This window comes from Zootoca vivipara, chromosome Z1, assembly GCF_965207765.1.
Source record: "Zootoca vivipara chromosome Z1, rZooViv2.hap1.1, whole genome shotgun sequence".
Classification (NCBI taxonomy): domain Eukaryota; kingdom Metazoa; phylum Chordata; class Lepidosauria; order Squamata; family Lacertidae; genus Zootoca; species Zootoca vivipara.
Window position 1 is genome coordinate 75,513,594 of NC_142583.1, and position 24,596 is coordinate 75,538,189.

At 58.4% G+C, this 24,596-nt stretch overlaps 3 protein-coding genes across 3 annotated transcripts; 1 reads left to right on the forward strand and 2 right to left on the reverse strand.

The window, feature by feature from the left end:
- Window positions 1-3,414: 3,414 nt before the first annotated feature.
- LOC118095518 (uncharacterized) lies at window positions 3,415-9,197 on the forward strand. Its single transcript, XM_035136769.3, has 3 exons — window positions 3,415-5,035; window positions 6,121-6,195; window positions 8,735-9,197. The coding sequence occupies exons 1-3, from the start codon at window positions 3,843-3,845 to the stop codon at window positions 8,931-8,933; spliced, it is 1,467 nt and encodes a 488-aa protein (XP_034992660.3). The 5' UTR covers window positions 3,415-3,842; the 3' UTR covers window positions 8,934-9,197.
- Window positions 9,198-11,440: 2,243 nt separating this feature from the next.
- LOC118094315 (BCL2/adenovirus E1B 19 kDa protein-interacting protein 3-like) lies at window positions 11,441-14,779 on the reverse strand. Its single transcript, XM_035134579.3, has 6 exons — window positions 14,571-14,779; window positions 14,307-14,433; window positions 13,036-13,087; window positions 12,695-12,768; window positions 12,445-12,585; window positions 11,441-11,972 (listed from the first exon to the last, which is right to left on the reverse strand). Exons 1-6 carry the CDS (start codon window positions 14,650-14,652, stop codon window positions 11,924-11,926), a joined length of 525 nt encoding a protein of 174 aa, XP_034990470.1. The 5' UTR covers window positions 14,653-14,779; the 3' UTR covers window positions 11,441-11,923.
- A 2,423-nt stretch (window positions 14,780-17,202) lies between these two features.
- AUP1 (AUP1 lipid droplet regulating VLDL assembly factor) lies at window positions 17,203-24,520 on the reverse strand. Its single transcript, XM_035134555.3, has 11 exons — window positions 24,359-24,520; window positions 23,966-24,257; window positions 21,876-22,063; window positions 21,656-21,728; window positions 21,398-21,471; window positions 21,125-21,191; window positions 20,864-20,972; window positions 20,504-20,644; window positions 17,940-18,085; window positions 17,727-17,815; window positions 17,203-17,568 (listed from the first exon to the last, which is right to left on the reverse strand). The coding sequence occupies exons 1-11, from the start codon at window positions 24,418-24,420 to the stop codon at window positions 17,520-17,522; spliced, it is 1,290 nt and encodes a 429-aa protein (XP_034990446.1). The 5' UTR covers window positions 24,421-24,520; the 3' UTR covers window positions 17,203-17,519.
- Between the last annotated feature and the right edge of the window lie 76 nt (window positions 24,521-24,596).

Here is a 24,596-nt window from a genome sequence, read left to right on the forward strand (position 1 = left end):
TCCTTCCAGCTCTGCAGTTCTAATATTCTGAGAGCTCTTTAGCTGGATCAGGCAAGAGGTGGCCCATTCCAGCCAGCTTCCTGCTCCCACATTGGCCAGCCAGATGCTCACAGTCAGTGTAGCAGCTGCCGATACCCTCTCCACACTTGGGATGATCTCCTGCAACTGACATTCAGAGGCGTCCGGCCTTTGCAGTGGTGGGAGAGCCTGTTCACTGTGTCTGTTGGATCTCTGTATTCTGCCTATTGCCTCTTGGCCTGCAGCCCCCAGCTACCTGCTCCAGGCTGGTTGTCTCATTCTGCAGAACATTCATAGAATCATAGCCTGGTCGTCTTGGAAGGGACCCTGAGGGTCATCCAGCCCAACCCCCTGCAATGCAGGAATCTTCACGAAGGCATCCATGGCAGATGGTCATCCAACAGTTCCCCCCCCCCACATCTGCTCTCAGGGAAGGGTCCTGCTTGTGATCATGGGCAGCCGGCAGGGCATTGGGTGTGAAGTAAACCACCCATAGGTGTTTGCCGCCCCCCCCACCACTGCCACTCTCCTCACCCGGCGTTGCCAATACTAATGAGACACCCTTCCAGTCAGGTCTGGGTCTGGGCACAGCTCCAGGAACAGGAAGGAAATTGCCCAGGTGTCTGCCTGGGTAGCAAGTGGTCCAGAATCCTCAATTCTGCTGCAGCAAAATGGGGGGGGGGCAGGCAGGCAAGCAGGCTTCCTCCTCCTCCTCCTCCTCCTCCTCCTCCTCCTCCTCCTCCTCCCCCCCCTCCTGGGGTGCTCTGAGGAAGGCCAGTGATTCGCTCGCTCAGCAGTTGGAAACTTTGCTTGTTAGCAGTGCGGGAGAAAGTCTGGGCGGCTGTGCTGAGCTGGCAACTCCCTTCCTGCTGGGGAGAAGCTATGATGGCACAGTGGGGGGGGGAGGCACTGCAGCTGGGCAGAAAGGGGTCTCTTCTGGCCTGGCCCTCTTGCCAGGAGGCATTGGCGGGGGGGGGGGGGCTGCAGAGCCTGCCTGGGACGCCCCTCCTGTGCAACCCTGAGGCCTCTGCCCTTCATTCTCGCTCCTTTCTGGTGGGTCCCTGACCCCCCCTGCCAAGTCAGCTGCAGGAGGGAAGAGTGTTGCGGCACAGGGGGCTCCCCCCAACTAAAGGGCTCTCCCTTGGTTGTCTGGGAGTTCCCACCTTACAGAGGGGGCTTCTGGCACCTTCTTTAGGCCTTCTTAGAGCTCTGCTGGATGAGGCCAGTGACCCATCGAGTCCACCATTCTGTTCTCATGGCACCTAACAGTCCTGGGGGAGAGTTGCCATTGTATGCCCTCGATGACACCTGGGGTTTTATTTCTTTATTGAATTTCCATCCCACCTTTCTCTACAAGGAGCTCAGGAGGGCCGGTGTATGGTTCTCCCTTCCTCCTCATTTAATCTCCACAACAACCCTGTGAGGTAGGCTGGGTTGAGGGGAGCATTGACTGACCTTCCTGGCCGAGGAGGGATTTGAACCCTAGTCTCTCCCAGGTCCTAGTCCAGCACTAACCCCTGGCTTTCTGTTGAAGATCGATAGATCCCACAGTCATTCCTATTAAACTGCCTTTAATACTACGTTTTTAAATGGCTGTAACCTTCCTTTCCTTTGTTGTCAGTTTTTAAGCAGAGGTCGGATGGCCATGTGTCAGAATCATGGAATCAGTTGTGATTCCTGCATTTGGGGGGGGGGGACCTAGTCTGGATGACCCTTCTGTCATTCTATATCCTGGGACCCTACGGTGGTGGGCGGGCAAGAAAATCAAGAGCCATTCATAATAATGACAACAAGGTGAAATGTCCACAGGCTTGCTACCTACCTTTTGCTTTCTCCCCCCCCCCAATTCCCCAAGGTGCCTCCCCCTGGCACAGCCACTTGGGGGTGAGCTGGGAAACTGAGTTGCGGGGCGAAAGGGGCGCCAGCCAGGAAACGCTCTCTGTGGCAAAGAGAGGCTGGAGGGTCCTCCGGCAGCGGGCTGTGGCCTCCTCCCGCCTCTAGGCTGGGAGATGGAGCCCCTGGTCGGTTTAAGGAGGCACAGCAGAGGCTCTTTGGGGGTGTCCCTTCCCTGATGTGCCTCTTGGAGGCCGACACAGGCGGTGGGATGGCTGGGAGGGAAGGAAGGAGGGTCCTCCTGGCCGGGTGGTGAGGGTTTCTCCTCCTCCTCCTCCTCCTCCTCCTCCTCCTCCTCCTCTTCCTGCTCCCCATGAAGGCCATGCTGCTATTCTTAGCTGTGGCTTCTGCCTGGCTGGCGTTCCTGGCCTGTTGACGCTGAAGGGCCCCTCCCCCCTCCCCCCCCTTTCCAACAGAGGCAGCAGCAGACCCACCAAAGACCAGAGCTTGTCGCTTTGTGTTTTGTGATCCTGCCTGAGACTGGAGGTGGCAGAGGGACAGGAGAGGGTGTTTTTTAGGGGTTAGCCACGTGGCAGAGGGAATTGTGGGAGCCTCCGAAAGGAAACTGGGCACATTTGGGAGGGGCTTTAAGAACATCAGAAGAGCCTGCTGGATCAGGCCAGGGGCCCGTCAAGTCCAGCATCCTGTCCTCACAGGGGCCGACCTGTGGGAACCCCCCCCCAGCAGGAGCTAAGCACAAGGCAACGCTCCCCTCCTGCAACTGGGATTCAGAAGCGTTGCAGATTCTGGCTGTGGAGCCAGAGCAGGGGCGTCCTGGCTAGTAGCCCTCGACCGCCCTCTCGTCCTCCGCAAATGTCTGTTTCACCAGACCTTGAATGGGATTGGTGGGTGACAGGATTGGGGAGTTATTTCAGAAGAAAAGTGAATGGCAAGGAAAGGGTTAATCCCCCGCAGCCCTACTCTGATGCAAATTCCCCCCCCCCCCACAGCTGCCCTTTAATAGTCAGCCCCTTTGGTGGCCTGATCCAGCTGCTACAGAGCTCCCTTTAGGTTCTTGTGATTCCTAAGTGGAGCCTCCATGGATAGCGTCAGTCTACCTTAGAAAGGTGGAGAACAAGAGTGGGAGAAGGTTGCTGCGCTCAGGTCCTGCTTGTGGGCGTCCCTTTGAGGGCCTCTGGTTGGCCAGGGGGAGAACCGGGTGCTGGATTAGGGGCCCCCACTTTGGTGGCCTCATCCAGTTGCAGGCTCTCCTTCTCTTCTGGGCTCCTGGGTCACTTGATCTGAGCAAGGCTGCTTCTTATGACTCGCCATCTGCTCTGCATAGCGTTAAGGCCAGTTAATAGAACAAGTCAGGGATTCCTGCGTTGCATTGCAGGGGGTTGGACTGGATGTCCCTTGGGGGTCCCTTGCAGCTCTACACCTCTCTTATTTTCATTATCCCTGTCTTACTTTTGCACTGTTTTCTTAGCCAGGGTTGTAGTGTGGCATATAACTGGAATGGGTTTCCACCCACTCATCTCCTCTCTTCTCTTCTCCCTGCAGGTCCGCCACCCAGGGAGGCTATGGGCTGGCGCTGTGCCTTCCAGCCCCACAAGTGACCGACCCTCAGGAAGCTGAAGCAGCAGCCGTGAGCAGGATGGCCCCCCTTCCCCCCTCTCCCTTCTCCCGGCCGAGAGAGAGGCCCTCGGTGGCCAGGGACGGACCCTAGAGAGGGGGGAGGGGAGGAGGAGAGCAGGCCATGGGGCACCTGCCAGCTGGGGGGCAAAGGCCAGGCCTCCACCAGCCATGAGGCGCCGGCTGCCCTCTGGGGAGTGGCTGAGGCTGAGCCCCAGGCAGCAGCACCCTCAGGAGAGATGCTTTGCGCCACGGCGGAGGGGGCAGCCAAATCGAACGCTTTCTGCGGAAGGGCTTGAGGTTATGCGGGGCAGGAGGCCGTGACGCCCCCCCCCCGGCGGGGCAAAGTGGCTGCCATGGCCAGCCAGGGGGCAGCCCTGGAGGCCGGCCAAGAGAAGGCTGCCGCCGCCGGGGTCCGCTCCGTGCTGCTCAAGCGTGACTCGCCGGGTGCTGAGGATCGCCTGCAGCGCCGCCACCGTGCCCGGCAGGTGCGCTTCAAGGACCTGGAGGAGGGCGGAGAGAAGCCCCTGGGCAGCCCCACCCCGCGGGCCTCTGCCGCCAACTGCGCCAGGCGGAGCTGGCCCCAATCCGGGCCCCGCCTGCTGCTTGCCCTGCCGGATCCCCATGGGGCGACTGGCATCAGCACCGCCAGCCAGACGTCGCCCAGCCTGCAGCGGCCCCTCCGCAGCAAGAGCTCCTGCGACCTCGCCCAGGAGGGGGCACCCTCTGCAGTGGGCCGCAACCAGGATCCACCCCCGGGGGGCACCGCCAGCCTTCCTGCCCTTGGTTGCTCCCTTGCCTCACCCCACACCCAGCAGCGCCCCAGGCTTCCTGCCACCCTGTGCCCCGGGCTGCCACCTCCCCGAGGATCATGCCCCCCATACCCGGGGTGGGGGGAGCCGTGCCTCTTGGCCAGCTGCTCTTCCCAGCGCAAGCACTGTGCCCCCTCCTCCATGCAACCCCTCGGCAGCTCTGGCGCCCCCTGGCTGTGCCAACTCCCTCTCTGTCAAACTCCCTCTGAGCAGGCCTCTAGAGCCCCTCCCTGTGCCCCCCAGAGGAGCACCCCTTCCCCCAACCCCCTTTCTCAGGGCCCCCCCACCCAAGACCCCACCCCTGCCTGCCTGCTTCCTGCAGCAGGGCCCCCCAAGTCAGCAAAACCAGCAGCGCCCGGGGCCTCCCCGGAGAGCCTCAGCACCACTCAGGCCCACCCCACAGCCCCCACGCCTTCCCAGAAGCCCCCGGACCCCCTTCTGCCCTCCTCTAGGAGCAGCTGCCCCCCTGAGGCCTGCCTCTCTGCCCAACCTGGGGGGACGTTTCCCTGCGTCCAGGACCACCACCTGCAGCTGGTGTCTGTGGCTGAAGGGCCACCGTGTCCCGCTGCTGCAGAGAGGGAGCCCCCGCCAGCATCTCAGGACCTCCCCAGGCGGGTGGGTGAGATCCACTCCCAGCTGCAGTCCCTCGAGGGGGTGCTGGAGACCAGCCAACGAACCATCAAGGTGCTACTCGATGTCATTCAGGATCTGGAGAAGAAGGAGGCCCAGCGCGATGGGTGAGGCGGGTCTTGGGCTGGGTGGGTTCTGGGTTCCCCAAGGAGCCCACCGGCCAGGCCTTGAGCCACCTTGACCCTTGGAAGCCAGGGATGTCGAAGAGATGCTAGGAGAGCCTATATTTATTAGATATTCTCCTTACTTCTGCAGAGTGATATCCCTTTTGTGGCTTAAAAAGGACCTTCGATGGGCTAGTTTTAGCCTTTCTGTTTAAGTAATCTAGGATGTTTTAAGGCAGATTGGATTCTCCTGATATTTCCCCCTTTTCTCCCCCTTTGAAAACAATAATCATACAAACAGTCTTGTAAGAGATTAAAAACAACATCTATTCACTCAGGGTTTCTGCGGCAGAATAACAGCTTTATTCAGGGGGCTTAAAATGGTAATTCAGTTACAGAGACAAAATTTGCAGGGCCTCTAGGGACCCTGAGGGTCATCTAGCCCAGCCCTCTGCAATGGAGGAATATGCAGCCATCCCATACGGGGATCGAACCTGTGACCTTTGTTTTCCGCACCAGGCTCCAACCAAATGAGCTAATTTGAGAGGCGTACTTAAGTTGAGCTTAAAAGGGTGTCTGAACATTGGAGCTCAGACACTTCGCAGATGTTCTCCTATTTCTGGCTTGGGGGTGAAGAGACAAAAATGAGAGCATGTGCCCAGGCAGGCAAGGAGAAAAGATCTATGGCTGTGCCCTCTGCCCATCAGGGCACCATGGGACTGGCTCTCGCAGAGTTCTCTCCAGCAAACACAAAGGAAAATGCTGTGAGCGTCAGCTGCTCTCGGCTGCCTGTCCAGCAAAAGACGACATTTTGGTTTGACTGTGCTTGAAATGATGGAGCACTGTGCCTGCCCACTTTGGAAGCCAAAGCAGTGCCACTGTGGGGCCAGCCCCCTTGCCTTGGGGCAGCCTCTGTGCTGGGAGGCTGGAGGGGCTCCTTTTCTGCCTGCCTGCCTTGGCTTCCCTTCCTAAGACCTCCTGGGGTTCTCCTGGCCCCCAAAGCCAGCTCCCCCCGGCCCTTGGGGCATGGCTGCCTGCTTGTGCCCTCCGGGACCTTCGGCTCATGGGCTCATCCTGCTCTGTTTCAGGCGGCAGTCCTACCGGACAGGGCAGGACACCACCAACTGCGGGACCTGCCGGAACAGCGCTTGCATCATCTACAGGTAGGAGGGGCCTCGGAGCAGGGGTGGGGTGGGGTTTGGGGGTGCCCAGTCCCACCAGGCCCCCCTGGCTTCCCCACCTCCTCTGCTCTCGGCTGCCGGCCACGGCATCCACCTGCAGCCCAGACCTAGGCTGCTGACATTCACATTTCACATCAACATAAAATGTAAGCCTGTTCAGTATTATGGAGGTGATGATCCTGCGCTTTCTGCTGAGCGAGGGCAGAGGGGGCTCAGGAGAGAGAGGAGGTCTGTATCGTTGGCCCGGTTCAGAATGTGGTCTGGGGTGAAGAGGATCCCCTCCCTCAGGGCATTCTCGAGCAGGTCGGGCGCCCTGGCGCTGAGCGGCGGAGATCGCTCCGGCACCCCCGCCCTCGCAGGGCGCAGCATGGTTTCCGCGCGGCTTTGCCACGCAGCGCCCCACCTACCGGCCCGGCGCCCTGGCGCACCGCGCCACCGGGACTCTACCTAGAGCCGGCCCTGCCCTCCCTAAAGGGCCAGCATCTCCCCCCCCCAACCCACTTTCAGGCTAAGCCCACCCAACTCCGTTGTCTTTTGGCTGCTTTCCAGTCCTTTCCAGTCCTGCTGGATCTCTGGCAGGCCCACTTTTCTCCCTGCCCAGCCGATTTTTCTCTCGCCCAGGTCACCCTCTTCTGCAACAGAGCCCCTTCCCTGCTTGGGCCTCTGTTTTGGCCTAGCCAGGAATGGCTCAAGAGTTGGAGGGGGCAAGGCTTCGGAAGGTCACTTGCTGGAAACCGCAGGAGGGGGGAGGGCTGCTCTTGTGTTCGGATCCTGCTTGCAGGCTTCCCACAGGCATCTGGTTGGTCACTGTGAGAACAGGAGGCTGGACGAGGTGAGCTCTTGGCCTGATCCCTTGGGCTCCCTGGCACTGTAGGGGCAGTGGATTTTGATGGGGGTGCGATGGGGCAGGAGCAGACTCTGCAGGGCCTGTGGTGAGCTTGTACCATATCCCAGGGAAATGCCTGCCAGGCTGGGGCAGCCCCACAGGGCCCAGACCCATGGAGCTGACAGTTGCAAATGGCTACCAGCCCCTTTCGCTACATTCTGCTTCTAAATACCAGAGGCTGCCTCTGAGTCCTTCTTAGATATTATTTATTTATTTATTTATTTATTTATTTATTTATTTATACCCCGCCCACATCTGGCTGGGTTTCCCCAGCCACTCTGGGCAGCTTCCAACAGAAGTATTAAAATACAATAATTTATTAAACATTAAAAGCTTCCCTAAACAGGGCTGCCTTCAGATGTCTTCTAGAAAGACTGGTAGTTGTTATTCTCTTTGACATCTGATGGGAGGGCATTCCACAGTCATACCTCGGTTTAAGTACACTTCGGTTTGTGTACTTTCAGTTTAAGTACTCTGTGGACCCGTCTGGAATGGATTAATCCACTTTCCATTACTTTCAATGGGAAAGTTCGCTTCAGGTTAAGTACGCTTCAGGTTAAGTACGCTTCAGGTTAAGTACGGACTTCCAGAACCAATTACACTCATACTTCAGGTTAAGTACACTTCAGGTCGAGTCCTCCGGAGACCATCTGGAATGGATGAGTCCACTTTCCATTCCTTTCAATGGGAACGTTCGCTTCAGGTTAAGTACAGACGCAGTCAGAATAAATAAATAGATAATAAAAAGTGTCCAGTAGCACCTTAGAGACCAACTAAGTCTGAAGAAGTGTGCATGCACACGAAAGCTTCTACCCAGAACAAACTTAGTTGGTCTCTAAGGTGCTACTGGACAATTTGTTAAGGAGGGGTTAGAGGAAGTCAATACCCCATGGGGGGCTGTGAGCCAGGATGGTGAAAGGGGGTCCAGGGAGAGGCGGGTATCTCTGCTCTGGGTTCCCTAGAATCCGAGTCCTAGAGGGCTCTTGCTCTCAGCCCTGGCTGTTTGGCACAAGGAAGACATCTTCCGCAGACCATAGAATCCTAGACTTGTAGAGTTGGAAGGGACCCCGAGGGTCCTCTAGACCAGCCCCCCCCCCCCCGCAAGCATCCTGGCAGACGGCCTCCCAACCTCTGCTTAAAAACCTCCAAGGAAGGAGAGACCGGCAGCCTCTGCTCCTTGGAGGCTTTTTTCTCGGTTCCTGCCCTACGTTTCCATTGACCTTTGGAGGCTGTTGGGGGGGGGGTGCTGGCTGTGCAGAGCCTCCCTGGCAGGACTGGGCCCTCTTCCTCTTCCCGCCACCCTGCCTGCCTGCCCGCCGGCTCCTTCTGGCCTCCTGCCTGTGTGGCTCACACAAAGCCTCAGCGCTAATTGGGATTGACGGGTCTGTCTCTACCGCTGCAGCGACGGGTGAGACATGCCAGGGTCGGCAGAGGCAGGCAGGCTCCCATTGGTGCCCCCCCCCAGGCTCCTGCCGGCTGAGCTGCTTCCTCTGCACCAGCTCCCATGGCCCCCCAGGAGGGATGGGGGCAGCCCAGTCCAGCCAGACCTCCGTCTCTGCCCCCAATTCCTAGCGTTGGCTGAGTGGGGTTCCTTGGGAGACGCCACCCTCTGACTTGCTCCCCGCCTCCCCACAGTGTGGAACATGATTTCCGGAAGCAGGAGGGGCGTTTGCAGCAGGTGCTGAGCACCATTGAGCCTGAGCCGAGCCACAGCCCCCCGGGGGCTAGGCCAGCTGCCACGCCGAACCACCAGGAGCCGTCGCCAGCGCTGAATCTGGCCGTGGTGAAAGCGGAGCCCAAGAAGTCCCGGCGAAAGTGTTTCTGGTTCCTGTGATGGTGCCGTGTCCAGAAGAGTCCGGGGGTTTCCCTCCCCAAGGAGAGGAAAAGGAGCCATGGGGGGGGGCTGCCTTCCCCCCACCAGTCAACCTGCTACAGAGCTGCAGCGTGGAGAGATTGCACCAGCCTTTTTATTGTTCGAATCTGTCCAGTTTAACTTGCAGAGCCCCCACCCCACCCCCAATGAAAGGATGGGAGGAGGGGAGGGAAGACACACACACTGTATTCGAGGAGGTCTCAATAAACTCTTGTTTTCAAACTGCTTCTCCTTCAGAGTCTTTCTTTGGGGAGGGGGAGGGAGGCTGCCTTATCCCAGAATCAGGACAAGCCCACCCCCACCCCCGGCAGCAAGGTAACTTCCTAGTCTGTGGTGTAGGAAGGGGGGTGCAGGGGGTGTGGGCCGCCCCGCATGTCATCCCCGAGGGGGGTGACAAAAAATAACTCCTGCACGCACGGCATGCCCCTTCCTGCGCCACTGCAGGAGCACCCTCCCCTTGAGTGATTTCCAGAAACTTTGTAGGCAGAGCACAGCCTTTATGGCTAGTAGCCTTCGACAGCCCTCTCCTCCAGCAATCTGCCTAATCCAGAGGCGTAGCTGGGTGAGGCCCTGCCTTGGCTCGCCCCATCTCCGGCTGCAAGCAGGGCAGTCTCGAGCAGGTCGGGCGCCATGGCGCTGAGGGGCGGAGATCGCTCCGGCGACCCGCCGGGCACAGCATGGTTTCCGCGTGGCTTTGCCGCGCAGCGCCCCACCTACCGGCCCGGCATCCTGGTGCACCGCGCCACCGGGGCTCTACCTAGAGCCAGCCCTGGCTGCAAGGCACACACGCCGCCCCAGGCACCTGAGCGGCTAGCTACACCACGGTTCCTAGTCACCTGGCAGAGGGAGGGGCCACTGCAGGACCCGAATTGGGGCGCCGGTAAAGCTCAACCAATGATCTTTTTTAAGATACTGTTGGGGAAGTCACCCCTGCATTTGGGTTTATTGTTTCAAGCACTGAAATATTTTGGCCGCAACATGCAAAATGTGTAAAAACAAAGACCAACATGGGAATCTTAACCAGAAATTTTTAAAAATCATAGCTGGAGTGGGGAGATTCCTCCGCTTCTGTCTCATCTGCTAGAAAAATACGGGTTCACATTGTCCACTGAAGTTGATCAAGTCCTTCTGTGGGCCAGAGGCAAGTGACAGGGTGAGGAGACACTTTCTAGTGACCCCGAGGAACTAAAGGGGAGGGGGCAACCCCCTTGCCAGTCTTGATGGGGGAGGGTCCCTTTCTGCGCCCGCAAGGCTCTCAGGGTGACCACGAACCTCCAACTTCTTCCTTGCACAACAGAGTGAGGCTGCTGGGGCTCTTGGCTTGACCCGGACTTGGCAGAGAACCAGGCCCGCGTGGGCTCCTCGCCTCTGGCTTTGAATCCCGGATGGGCACCCCAAATGCATGTCCCTTTCCCAGTCCTTGTGTCCTGCCTGCCTCCTTTGTCGCCCATGGAGGGATCCACTGAGGAAGAGACTGAGCTGCTTGGCAGGGAGGCTGTCAGCCCCTGCGGTCCCAGAGGTAAAATGGGCATAGATCCGGTCCCATCTATGGGAGATGCTGGGGGGGGGGCACCCAGTAATCAGAGCACAGGAAGAGGCTGCTGGATGAGGCCATTGGCCAGCCAATGGGAGAAAGACCATGAGCAGGACCAAAGCTCAAGATTCCTGATTCCTTGTGATTCTCAGCAACTGGTATTGAGAGACCAGCTGCCTCTGATTCTGGAAGCAGGAAACCACCATAGTAGCTAGTGCCCATTACTAGCCTTCTTTTCCACAACCCTCATTTAAAGCCATCCAAGCGGGCTTTACCCTCTAGTGGCAGTGAGTTCCACAGGTCTATCGAGGGGCTGTGTGAAGTCCGTTCTCATGCCTGTTCCGAATCTCTGGCTATGATTTCAGCTTCCATGGATGCATGTCCAGATAAGCCGCTCTAGTAGCAAGACCCTGGATGGGAGGAGCTGCCAGTCAGAGTGGGCTGTACTGGGCTCACTGAGGCAAGTGGAACCTTCCCTCGGTTTTGCCATGTGCAACAAGGTCAGGACTAGGAAACGTTGGCTTGCAGACCAGCATGGAGGCGCCAGGAGAAGGACAAATGCTGGTCTGCAGACCCTCTGCTGGTGGCAAGGAGAAATGTGAGAGACAAAAATAAGAGCAGCGTTGGGTCCGGCCAGGGGCTGGAGAAAAGAGAGGCTCCCCCAGCCAGGCTGAGAGCAGCAGCTCCCCCCGCCCCCGCGACATACAGGCCACCTTCTCCCCCCAGTGACGGAGGAGGCCTCAATCCAAGGCAGCCCACGCTTCTACGGCTACATAGGAGCCAACTCCTAGGGTCTGAGGTCCCTTTGGCTCCCCCAATAACATATTTGAGGGGGCTTCTTCCCCATGGCATTGCCAGAACATGGTGCCCCTCACTCCACACCTAAAGCACAGCTACTCTCCCCCTGTACATTAAAAAGGAATGCCTGGTAGACTTTTTTAGGATTTTGAAAAACAGGATTTATTTCGAATGAAGCAATGGCATTTTTGAGTAGATCAGCTGCCATACTTTGATGCCGATTGTCTTTCCGAAGCTCCTTGGATTGGCATGTGGGGGTAGCGCAGCCTCCAGATGTGGCCTTCCAGATGTGTCCAGGCTCTAACTCCCAGCTGCTAGCAGGGCCCACAGGAGAGGAGGGGGAGGAAGGGAGCGGCTGCTGCTGGAGCCTGGCTACCCAATCCCCTCTGCCCCACTGCAGCAGCCACCCCACAAGAGGGAAAGTGGAGAGGGGGCTTGGGGGCTAAATCCGCAGACACTCTTTGTGAGGGCTCGGCAAGGGAGGTTGTGTACAATGGGTGGGGGTGGGGTATCAGCTTTGATGCTGGGCTCTGCACCACTTGGGCAAGATGGGGCCGTGCAACAGTTCGGTGGGGAGCTGGGGTGGGGTTGGATGTCCCAGGAGGCCCCTCTCGGCTTCTCACAGGCTGCTTGCTGGGGAGGCAGCCAGACGCTTCCCGATACAAATGCTGGAGAAAGGAGAGGGAAAGGGCTTGGTCAGGAGAGGCAAGGCCAGCAGCCCCCTCTCTTGCTCCCCTCCTCCAGGAAAGTGGGAGAGGCAAGGGTACCCACAACAGAAGGCTCTGAGCAGCAGAAGAACACGAAAAGAGGCTGCTGGATCAGGCCAGAGGAGACCCATCGAATCCAGCATCCTCTTCTTGCAGTGGCCAGCCAGGTGCCTGGGGGGAACCTAAGCTCAGAGACGTCACAGCAGGTCTCAATGTGTTTTGGAGGGGAGGGGGGTAGGAGACAGGCAGTATTGGGCAGAATTAAGGGTGTTTCTGTAAAGGGAGAGAAAAATCAACCCCCGTCCCCATGTTTTTTTGGCATGATCCCATTTCTCCTCAACTGATGGGCCACTGCTGTGTGTGAGAGAAGAGGTTTGGAGGTGCTAACTCTGCCTGGTTCGTTGCCTCTCTCTCTCCCCCCCCCCCGACTCACCCAAGGCCCAAGGCCAAGACGTGGCTGAGCAGCAGAGAGGGGATGACCAGAAGCAGCAGCTGGGGGTCCCGCAACCCCCTCCTCCTGTGTAGAACTGGGCTGAGCAGGGGGGCACACGCAGGGGATAGACAGGCCAGCTCCCTGCAGAGAGACAGAGAGACAGAGTCCAAAGTGGAGCAGCAGTGGGGTGAGAGTCTTGCCCAGGGGGGGCAAGGACCCCCATGGAAAGGCAGTGAAGAGCCATCCTTACTTTTGGTGCTCAGGGGGGCTGGGCCACGACCAGGGCAGGGTCCCCAGCTGGACAGACCCTTCAGCGTCTTCCCTCTGCAAAGAGAAAGTCCAGCATCCCATAATATTTTTAAGGGTGGAGGGGGACATCACCTGGGCAACCATCTGGGAATGTCTTGTGGGTGGGTGTGAACACACCTGTTTATGGATCTCGAGGTGCTTTGTGGGCCGGTCACCACAAAGACCCCTGAGATTAAACCTTTCAGGACCCCAGTTTGGTTGGCGCCTTCTGAATGTGAGGCTACAAGCCCACAAGCCCATGGCCCAGGTGGGTCCTTTGCACACCTCAGCATTGACACTCACCTGCCCTGGGCTCAGCTCCTCCACACCAGGTGCCTTCAGTGCAAGGAAGGAGCTGGAAACACAAGAGAGATTTCACTGCCATACTGTTTGTGAGCATGCTCAGAAGCTGCTGTGAAGCCCTTTAGAGGCTGATGCCCTCACTGGACCTAAATCTCTACCAGGCAAGACCTGTCCACACCCTGTGAAGATGCTCAGGTGCCTCCTGTCCTCCTGGGCAGGTGAAGTGGTTGGCCAATGGAGCCTCAGGCAGGAGAAAGACACTAGGTTGTCACCACACAGAAGAAGCCCAGGTCATCCTTGCAGGGGGGTTTGTGTCCCTGGAAGATGTCTGGTGGCCACTCCCAGGCCGGTGTTTCTGGGGAAGCAGCTGTAGAAACCAGACCCCACACAGCAAAGGCTCCTTCTGACTAAACACCAGGAAGAAGTTTCTGAGCTGTTTGACAGCGGAAGAGACTCTCTAGGGAGGTGGTGGAGTCTCCTTCCTTGGAGATTTTAAAGGAGACGTTGGATGGCTATCAGTCATGTTGTTGAGATCCCTGCATTTCAGGGGGCTGGACTAGATGGGCCTTGAAGGTCCCTTCTAACTCTACAATTCTGTGATTCCACGATTCTTTCAGCTCTGGTACATTTATAATGGCAGGATGTGGGGTTCACCTCCTCAGGTTCATGTGGCAAGGGGGAGCCCAAAGAAAACCAGCCAAACTTTCCAATTTCACAGGGAAAAGTTCAGAAAGACAAATCTCAAGAGAAGCGATTTGGTTCAAACTCTGACGTTTCAGAGCATCCCAACAAGGGAACGGAACAGAACCGCAAGTACTGAGGGAACATCTGGGCAATTAGCATTAAAAGGAGCTGACTGGAATTTGCTTAGGAGCGCAGTTATGCCAACTCCAGTAAAAGCCACAGTACAGCCCCATAGTGTGTGTGGGGGGGAGTAGAGTCAGGTTCACGGGAGGACTTTGGGAGCACTTGGAAGGAAGAGCTGGCCTCCCCCCAGGCCAGGCAGTGGGCCGCCCCCTGGGTACGCAGCCCTGAGCAGGGGTTAAGGAAAGGGCGAAGAGCCGGGGATGCCCAGTAGCGCCTGTCTGGCTCTGAGGGGCTGATCTGCCATCCCCTCACCAGAGAGACCCGGCAGTCCAAGCTTGGTCTCCAGCCCGCCCGCCCCCCCCCCACCCCGGTGCCGTCGCTTCCCGGCTGCGCTCACAGCCAGTTGCAAGGAGTTCCGCCGACCCCGCTGCCCACGAAAGAGTCATCCGCCCCCAGCCACCTACCCCTCGGCCCGCGGCGACTCCACCTCCAGCTGCGCTTCCAGCAGAATCTGTTCCATGTCGCGGTGGGGCGCACAGGCCGGCGTGGGGGGCTCCTCCTGGCCAAGTGGGGTCACCTCCACCCAGGAGCCTAGGAAGTGGGCAGGCAGGGAGGGAGGGGCAGTTAGAGGGACCGAACTGGATCCCCCCCTACCGCAATCTGGTCCCGCAAGGGACCCGGCGCGGGAGCGCGCTTCTCCTCCCCTCCGCCCGCCCAGGGCCACTCACTCTGCAGGACGTCTTCCCGGGGCGCCTCCATCGCTCCGCTGCCTGGGGCTCCCTCCCGGTGCCAGGCAGGTGCCCGTCCCATTAGCCAGCCGGCCAGCTGGAGGCCACGTGACGCCCAGCCGGCTGCCTTCTGTAAACAGAAGCGCCGGGCACCCTCGCGCCTTAAAAGGGCGACGCCAGCCTGCTCCTGGGAGGGGTGGGGACCCCAATCGGCAAGAGACAGGGGAAGGGGCACCGTCCCATGTGCAAGGGCTGCCCTATGGAGGACGGAGCCGGCTCCTTTCCCAGCTGCTCCGGAAGGGAGAACCCGTCCCGAACCATTGGATTCAAAGGATCAGGAAGGAAATTCTATCTTTCGACAGGAAGAGCTTTTGCAGTGGTGCCTGCATTGCCAGGGGTTGGACTAGATGGCCCTTGGGGTGCCTTCCATCTCTACAATTCTGGGATTCTAAGGGGAAGGCTTTCTGAACATCACACCGTGGAGTTACAATCAGAATGCAAAATGACCGTAACAGATTGGAGAACTGGGCACAAGCTCAGAAAATGAATTCCAATAGGGACAAATGCTAGGTTCTGCACTGAGGCAGGAAGAACCAGATGCACAAATTTAGGACGGCCAGTGCCGGATTGACGTATAAGCTAACAAGCTATAGCTTAGGGCCCCACTCTCTTGGGGCGCCAAAATTACTACATAACATACTGTATTCAACACAAAAAACAGCGACCATTTGTTGTTGACAAAATACAGCTGGACATATAAAGGACCCCATTACCTCCAGTAGCTGAGGGCCTCATCCAACCTAAATCCGGCCCTGAGGACGGGGGGGGGGACCCCTGGCTTACTTACTAGCAAGTACCTGTGAAAGGGATCTCGGGGTCTTGGTGGACCACAAGCTTAACGTGAGTCCAGTGTGATGCAGCAGCAAAAAAGGCTAATGCTCTTCTAAGAGAAGTCCTAGTCCTGCTCTATTTCTTTCAAAGAGCGGGGCGCCGCCGAAGCCACGGAAGGAGGGAGCTGGAGGAAGGCAACTCGCCCCCCCACCCCCCGTTGCCCCTTTAAGAGTAGCCGGCTACGTGCTCCATGAATGAACGCGCGGCCGGGAGGGGCGCAGCCAGACATGCCGAGCTGCACGCATCTCCCGCCCGGGAGGAGGAGGCTGACCTGGGCCGACCCCGCGAGCGGAGAAGGGATCCGAGGACGGGGAGCAGTATCCTCCGGAGCGCGCCGCGCGCCCCCGCCTCCCGGGCAGCCTTCCTCGCCCCTCTCCTCCTCGCAGCTTCATTTGCCCAGGACTGCGGGGCGGGGGGGGGGGAACCTGAACAAATTTAGGCTGCCCCACTGATTCAGAGAACTGGAAGGGGGACCCCCCCCCCAACGCAGGAAGCGCTCATCAAAGGATGCCCAGAATAGAGGCACCAAGGATCCAGAGTTCCTCCTGCCACACTCGCAGCCACTGGATTCTGGAAGGTGTGGAGAGTACCCCCCCCCATTCCCCCTCAGGGTCGCCTAAGACCTCCCCCTGGAACCCGGTTCCCCCCAGGAACCGCTGCCCTCTCCAGGTGGTCAGGAAGGTTCCCTTTGTCCAAAGTACAGGCAGCCAATTGGACAGTGACAACCCCTCCCCTTTCAACTCCTAGGTGATTTTCAAGGCTCAGGTGGAGTCTATTGGACCCCCCTCTCAGGGAAAATAGCATGCAGGTGGCCGGGCTTTCTTTTCTTGGGGGAGCAGAAGGGCTGGCCCCCCGCAGCCCTCACTCAAGGATCCAAAGGCGCCCCCACTGCTTTTGTTTCCAAGGAGCTTTGGGGCACCTGCTCAGGGCAGAGCTATGCAAGGCTGCCACAGCAAGGAGACCAAAGGAAAGAAGCAGCCATTCCGCTAAAGGAACACCACACCGCTGGGGGCTAGAAAAGGCCGCCAGGCATTGGAAGGGAGCCCATGGGTCATCTAGTCCACCCCTCACAATGCAAGAATCACCCCCCCCCCACACACACTACTATCACCCCAACCCCACTACAGTGGAACCTCGGTTAATGAACACCTCGGTTTACGAATTTTCGGTTTACAAACCCCGCCGACCCATCTGGAACGGATTAATTCACTTTCCATTACTTTCAATGGGAAAATTCGCTTCAGTTTATGAATGCTTCAGTTTATGAACAGACTTCCGGAACCAATTGTGTTCATAAACCGCGGTACCACTGTCTTCAGCACCTGCTTCACTGTGAAGTACGCAAAGCTAAAGCAGACTCTCACCACACAGAAACAGAAACCAGAGACTCAAGACGGCGAGGACACAAAAACCAGCCACCGAAAAGCACTTGGAATGGAGCTTGGTGTGGCTCAGGCTGGGTCAGGACAGGAGGAGCCTGGCTCAAGGCAGGTGACAGCTGTCCCCAAATGCAAGAACAGCTCAGCTTGCCAGCTGACTGGCTCAGGGGCCCACCCCCTCCGGAGCCAGGGCACAGAGGGCAGAGCCAGAGGGCACCCAGGCAGCACACTCCCAAGAGGCAAGGCAGCCTGGCCACACCTGGCGGTGGCGGAACAAGGACCCATCGTGTCTCCCTTGGTGGGGCTTCTGCTGCCTCTCAAGCAGGAGTCAACAGCAGCGAAGGAAGGCGCGTCCGAGAGGATGAGAATTAGAGTAACGTTTATTTTGATAGTGAAAGCTTGCCCCCTCCCACCCGCACTCTGAGGGAGGCCGTCGGTGGCCCCGGCTGTGCGGCAGGGCGATGTGGAGTCCGGGCCTTGCAGCGGGCGGGGTGGGGGCCGGGAGCCTCCCTCTTGCCCTGCGGAGACGTCAGGCAGGGTGAGTGCACACCGCTCAAGGGCAGCCACCGACACACCGCCAACCCCACATGGGTCCAGCAGGGCGGCAGTGCCCGCAGCAACCCTCCACCAAGATCCAGAGTTGATCAAGCCAGCAGTCCTCAAGAAAAACCCCAGCTGCTCAGTGGCTCCCCTCCTTCTGCGCCATCCCATGCTTCTCCATGAATCTCCTGTGAAGGCAAGAGGGAGCCTCTCATCAGCACATGGAGGCGCAGAGCAGCTCAGCCACAGCAAGCCCGGACGGGCTGTGGGGTGTGTGAGAAAGACTGCTGCTGGGGAGGGTCCACCCCTTGCTCCCTCTGCGGCAGGGAAAGGGTCCTGGCCTCACCTCCTGGCGTAGTCGTACAGCAGCCGCTTCCGCTCCTGGAGGGAGACGTGCCTTGCCTCTGGGGACCGGGCAAAGAGCTTCATGGGGGCCTGCAGAGAGAGGGAGGAGGGGGCAGCTCAGCCTTGAGAAGCCCCGGCCCTCTTCAGCCCCCCCCCATGGGCCCACCCAGCGCCTGCTCCCTCCCTCCTCCTTGGGGTGGGGGGTGTTGGATACCGTGGTCAGGGGAGCAGAGGCGAGGTAGTGAGCGCCAGAGACGGACGGGGCAGCCGAGGAATCCTCCGCCTCCGCCTCGCTGGGGATGAAGGGAACCCGCCCCTCCAGGAGATTGGCAATGGTTGCATCCACACAATTCGTCTGAGCTGGAAGAGAGAGAGAAAGAGGCCAGACTTAGAACGGACCACAGGCTGGGTGGTCCTCTCAGTTGGGATGCCTGCATTGGAGGGAGTGGACTAGGACCCTTCCAGCCCTACAATTCTTGTGTTTCTAGTGGGGGGAAGCAGTGGCGGAGGAACCCGCTCCAGCACCTGGGTGCAGCCTGCGCATGTGTGACATCCTGCGAGTGTGCACTCTGTACGGACTGCGCACGCGTGGCAGCCCATACAGTTATGGCGGATAACTCATTCTGAAGCTGACCGGACACGGGTTAGAGCTCAGTGTCGAGCCTACCAAGTGGCGGTAGTGGCGGCGAAGAAGATTTTCTTCACCGCCTCTATTGCATCTGCAGAAAACAGCAGCAGGAGACTCTTTCAGGTGGTTCGCAATTTAGCGGAAGCACCTGCTCCATCGAGGCCCAGCACGGGCCACATGATCTCCTGCAATGATTTTGCAAAGTTTTTTTGCAGATAAAGTTACTCAGATTTGGGAAGAGGTAGACTCCACCGTGGGAGCAGGGCCGGGGCGAGGGAGTGCTAGAGTCCTGTCTAGTCAAGTTGTGTGGGATTAGTTCCAATCTGTTACCTCCGAGGATGTGGACAGGCTGCTTGCACGAGTGAAACCAACCACCTGTCTCCTTGATCCTTGCCCATCCTGGCTAATAAAAGCGAGCCGGGAAGGGCTGGGCGATGGGCTTCACAGGTTGGTAAATGCTTCTCTTGGTGAGGGAGCCTTCCCAGACCCACAGAAAGAGGCAGTTATTAAACCGCTTCTTAAAAAACCATCTTTAGATGCGGTCAATATGGCCAACTATCGCCCAGTCTCAAATCTTCCATTCTTGGGCAAGGTGCTTGAGCGAGTGGTTGTTGAACAGCTCCAAGCACGCCTGGAAGGAGCAGACCATTTGGATCCCTTCCAGTCGGGATTCAGGCCTCATCATGGGGCTGAAACTGCCTTGGTCGCACTGGTCGATGATCTCCGGCGGGCTAGGGACAAAGGTGAGGGCTGTTTCCTTGTTCTGCTGGATCTCTCAGCGGCTTTTGACACCATCGACCATAACATCCTTCTGGACCGTCTAGAGGGGTTGGGAGCTGGGGGCACTGTCATACAGTGGTTCCGCTCCTTCCTCCTGGGCCGTGTTCAGAAAGTGGTGGTGGGGGATGAGTGTTCAGACCCCTGGGCTCTCACTTGTGGGGTACCTCAGGGTTCTGTCCTCTCCCCCATGCTTTTTAACATCTACATGCAGCCGCTGGGAGAGATCATAAAGGAGTTTGGGCTGGGTGTTCATCAGTATGCGGATGATACCCAGCTCTACCTCTCTTTCAAATCAGAACCAGTGAAGGCGGTGAAGGTCCTGTGTGAGTGTCTGGAGGTTGGATGGTGGCTAACAGATTGAGGTTGAATCCTGACAAGACAGAAGCACTGTTTGTGGGGTACAGGAGGCGGGCAGGTGTGGAGGGCTCCCTGGTCCTGAATGGGGTAACTGTGCCCCTGAAAGACTAGGTGCGCAGCCTGGGAGTCATTTTGGACTCACAGCTGTCCATGGAGGTGCAGGTTAATTCTGTATCCAGGGCAGCTGTCTGGCCAGAGTGGTGCATGCTCTAGTTATCTCTCGATTAGACTACTGCAATGCGCTCTACTTGGGGCTACCTTTGAAGGTGACCCAGAAACTACAACTAATCCAGAATGCGGCAGCTAGACTGGTGACTGGGAGCGCCCACCGAGACCACATAACACCATCTTGAAAGATCTACGTTGCCTCCCAGTACGTTTCCGAGCACAATTCAAAGTGTTGGTGCTGACCTTTAAAGCCCTAAACGGCCTCAGTCCAGTATACCTAAAGGAGCGTCTCCACCTCCATCATTCTGCCCGGATGCTGAGGTCCAGCTCCGAGGGCCTTCTGGCGGTTCCCTCGCTACGAGAAGCCAAGTTACAGGGAACCAGGCAGAGGGCCTTCTCAGTAGTGGCACCCGCCCTGTGGAACGCCCTCCCATCAGATGTCAAAGAGAAAAACAACTACTGTACCAGACCTTTAGAGGACATCTTAAGGCAGCCCTGTTTAGGGAAGCTTTTAATGTTTAATAAATTATTGTATTTTAATATTTCTGTTGGAAGTCGCCCAGAGTGGCTGTGGAAACCCAGCCAGATGGGCGGGGTATAAATAAAATATTATTATTATTATTACAGTCAATGTGCAAGAGGCAGCCCATACGGACGCAATGTGAGCGGCAAGCCCTCGGCCGCTCTACAGCTGGGGGGAGGCAGGGGCCATCTGCCCCCCTTCTTATGCCCCTGGGGGGAAGCTGCCCTCCCCAACCCTTCTGGGTATGAGAATCCACCCTCAAGCTCTTACTCAAATGCTTTTGCCCCCCCCCCGCCCGGAGCCTCTTCCCCCCCCCACGCACCTAGATCCTTGCGGATGACTGCCAGGGGCACGTGGGGCAGGACTTCTTTGACACGCTGGGCCATGCCACTCCAGCGGACATCCTCTGCGGAGGCGACACTGGGAAAAGCTCGGTCCTGGGCCCCCAAAGGCTGGCTTGGAGCTGAGAGGAAGGAAGGAAGGCAAGCAAGGGGAAAGGGGGAGGCTGAGGCACAGAGGCCTGGGGGGAGGGACACAGCCTCCGGGGTGGCCTGGATCCTCCCTCCCTCCCTCCCTGCCAGCCACTACTAAGCACAGTGGGCAAGACCCTCGCCACCCACCAGGGGAGAGCTGGGAGCAGGCAGAGCCCAGGCAGGAGACGAACAGCTTCCACCCCACTCACCTGGGGGGCTGTAGGGGGCTGAGGGGCTGTGGCGCAATCGCTTCAGGTGCTCGGCTTTGTCAGCAGCAGTGAGTCGAGTCGACACCACACCCAGCTCCAGGGCCAGGAGCTACAGGGAGGAGAGACGCAGGCCAGGGCTCAGGCTGGGAAGCCCCCAATCCAGGCTCTGACACAGCCTGAGCGGACAGAGGCAGCCCCTCCCACCCCACCGCCGAGAGGCGTGCAAGACCACACCCCAAGCCCCCGAGGCCCCGCACCTACCCCCTGAACCCGCAGCGCAAACTCCTCGCGGGTTTCTTCAACCAGTCTGCCAATGGGTGGGAGCCACCTGGGGAGGAAGGAAGGGAAGAGGGGAGGACGAGCCTCAGGCTACCCAGGTGACCTGCCTCCCCCTTCCCCAAAACGAGGCAGAGAGAGGGGGCTCAGGGGCAGAGAGGCTTCCTTCCCTTCCTCTCTGAAAGCCTCTCTCCTCTCCTTCTGTCCAGGTCCCCCCCCTCCTCCCCCATGCAAAGAAGTAGCAGAGACTTTTAGTACCTTACTTGATAAACAGTGAAGGGCACAAAGAACGTCCAGAGCAGCTCCGTCACCCAGGAGGCGTCAGCCACACTCTGGGGGGCGGGGAGAGAAAGAAAACAGTAAAAAGCTGGGGGGGGGCTGCTGCAAGTGCAGGCCCTGACCCTTGGGATGGGGGAGGAAGAATCCCTCACAAACACCCATTGCTGGGGGGGGGGATGTGCCCGAGGATCCCGCTTTCTGGCCGCAAACAGACAGCCCCCTGCCCCCCCCACTCACCACAGCAACAAAAGGCCTCTGGACTTGCAGAGCCACTGGCTGGACACTGTCCAAGATGGAGAAGGGCCATGAGCTGGAGAGGGAAGGGTGCAGTCAGTGGGGCAACGCTCAGCAGGAGACTCCCCCCACCCCGCTGTTGGCTGGCTTCCCCCCGTGGCCTTGGCCTGACCCCGGGGGAATCTTCTCGGGTGCCTGGCACCAGGCCGGAGGCTCTGCCCACCTGAAGCGCAGGAGACCCACGCGGCCGTTGGTGGTCGTCTCCTCGGGGAAGAGCAGCAGGGGCGGGTTGCCCCCCTGGGAGGAGTAGGCCTTCAGGGACTCCAGCAGCTCGGCTCGGCTCTCTGCACCCCCAACCTCCAGGAAGCCCCGGGACCAGCAGATGAACCCGGAGGTGCCGTTCAGCACAGGCTGTTGGTTGGGAGGAGAATCCGTCAGGGCCTGCAGGAGACAGGCGGCAGCCCCTGGCTCTCCCCTGGTGGGGTGGGGCACCTGCAGCCCTGGGGAAGCCAGCCCCCAGGGATCATAAACAGGACACAAGGGCATAAGCTACCTTCTGCCCCACAGGCAGGGGGAAGCCATCAGGGCTAGGGCCCCCTCCTCTGCTGTGAATCTGTCTCATCCACTTTTAAAGCCATCCAAGTTGGTGGCCATCACAAACTCTTGTGGGAGCTAAATCCAATGTTTAAATTATGTGCTGCATGAAACTGTACCCATTATTATTTATTCTTATTTCTTAAAATTGCCTTCTGCCCCCCCCCAATTCCACAACCTATTTTAAAGGTCAATCAGCCCAAGGTTGAAGAGGAACATTTTCACCCGGCGCCGAAAGGTGTATAATGAAGGTGCCAGCCGAACATCCCTAGAGAGAGCATTTCACAATTATATATCCTTGGGGTCTCTTCCAACTCTAAAACTCTCTGATTGTTTGTTTATATGGTGCCATCAGTATGAATGACACTTGGCAGTGTACAGGTCCCTGTCCCAAGGCACTTATCATTTAAAACTTGACAGAGGGGAGAAAGCAGGAAGGAGAGGCACAGGGTTTCAGTTATACCTGTTTAGGATTAGCTACAGGGCCTGGGGGGACGACGACGCGTGTGGCGCTGTGGTGTAAACCACTGAACCTTGGGCTTGCTGATTGGAAGGTCGGCAGTTTGAATCCCCATGACGGGGTGAGCTCTCGTTGCTCGGTCCCTTGCTCCTGCCAACCTAGCGGTTCGAAAGCATGTCAAAGTGCAAGTAGATAAACAGGGAAGGTAAACAGCATTTCCATGCGCTGCTCTGGTTTCGCTAGAAGCGGCCACAAGACCCAGAAAAACTGTCTGTGGACAAATGTTGGCTCCCTCGGCTAGTAAAGCGAGATGAGCGCTGCAACCCCAGAGTCGTTCGCGACTGGACATGGCTTGTTATGATAACCATGTTCAAATATATGAAAGGATGTCATATGGAGGAGGGAGAAAGATTGTTTTCTGCTGCTCCAGAGAAGTGGACACGGAGCAATGGATTCAAACTTCAAGAAAGAAGATTCCACCTCAACATTAGGAAGAACTTCCTGACAGTAAGAGCTGTTTGGCAGTGGAATTTGCTACCAAGGAGTGTGGTGGAGTCTCCTTCTTTGGAGGTCTTTAAGCAGAGGCTTGACAGCCATATGTCAAGAATGCTTTGATGGTGTTTCCTGCTTGGCAGGGGGATGGACTGGATGGCCCTTGTGGTCTCTTCCAACTCTATGATTCTATGATTCTATGAAATGGCAACGATTATTACATTAAGGTGAACTCCCAAAGGTGGACATCCAAGGCTGAGAGCTGGAAAATTTAGGACAAATAATAAAGTTGTTCTTCATACAGCCCATCGTTAAACTATGGAACTCCCTCCTGCAGGAGCCAGTGATGGCTACCCACCTTGATGGTTTTTAAAGAGAACGAGACAACTGCGATGTGCTAACCACAATGACTCTGCTCTGCTTTCACGGTCTGATGCAATAATACCGGTACTTCTGGATGCCAGCTGCCAGAAACCGGAGGAGGGCCAGGGCCCCTGTGCTGAAATCCTGCTTGTGGGTTTCCTATAAGGGGCATCTGGTGGGTCCCCGGGAGAACAGCATGCTGGACTAGGTGGGCCATGGGCTCGATCCAGCGGGTGCTTCTTACCTTGCCAAAAGCTGCACTAACAAGACCTGCATCTCTTCGAAGCAAGAGGAGAAATTGCAAGAGCTATGCCTATGCCCATCCCGGGAGAAGCGTGCCAAGGGGGGAGCCTTGGCTCTGCCTCCCCGCGCCCCCTTTCTTTAACCCCTGCCTCCCCGCTCACCGCGTTGCAGGACGTGAGCAGGTTGAGGACGTTGTGGTCGAAGTGGGTGACGTGGTTGGCGATGAAGACGCGCGCGCGGAGGCTGCGCGGCCGGGGCTCCTCCTGGCGCACCAGGACGCCCAGCACCGAGCACATCACGCGCACGATGAAGCGGCGGGGGGCGCTGTCCGGGAGCGCGCAGCTGACCAGGAAGACGTGCAGGCCGATGAAGAGGCGCAGCAGCAGCAGCGCCAGCCCCACCGGCGCGTAGAGGAGCAGCGCCAGCAGCACCCGCGGACCCTCGCCGGGGAGCCTGCGGGAAGGAAGGAAGGAAGGAAGGAGCAGCGCCCGTCAGCGGGGAGGGAGGGAGGAGAGACCCGGCCCCGACCCCCTCCGGGAAGCCCCCCTCCTCACCGGTGCGCGTCGAAGAGCCGGTCGGGCGCCACGGGGGCGGCGGCGGCGGCGGCGGCGTCCATGCTGCCCGCGGGCTCCGAGAGGCGCCGTTCAGCGGGAAGCGCGACGGGCCTGGGCCGGACGGGCCTCCGCTGCCATCTTGGTCGCGCCCGCTCCGAAGGGAAGCGCGTCACCGTCCGCCCCGCCCCTTCCGCCGCGTCCCAGGACTACGTTTCCCGGCGTGCCCCGCGAGGCAGGC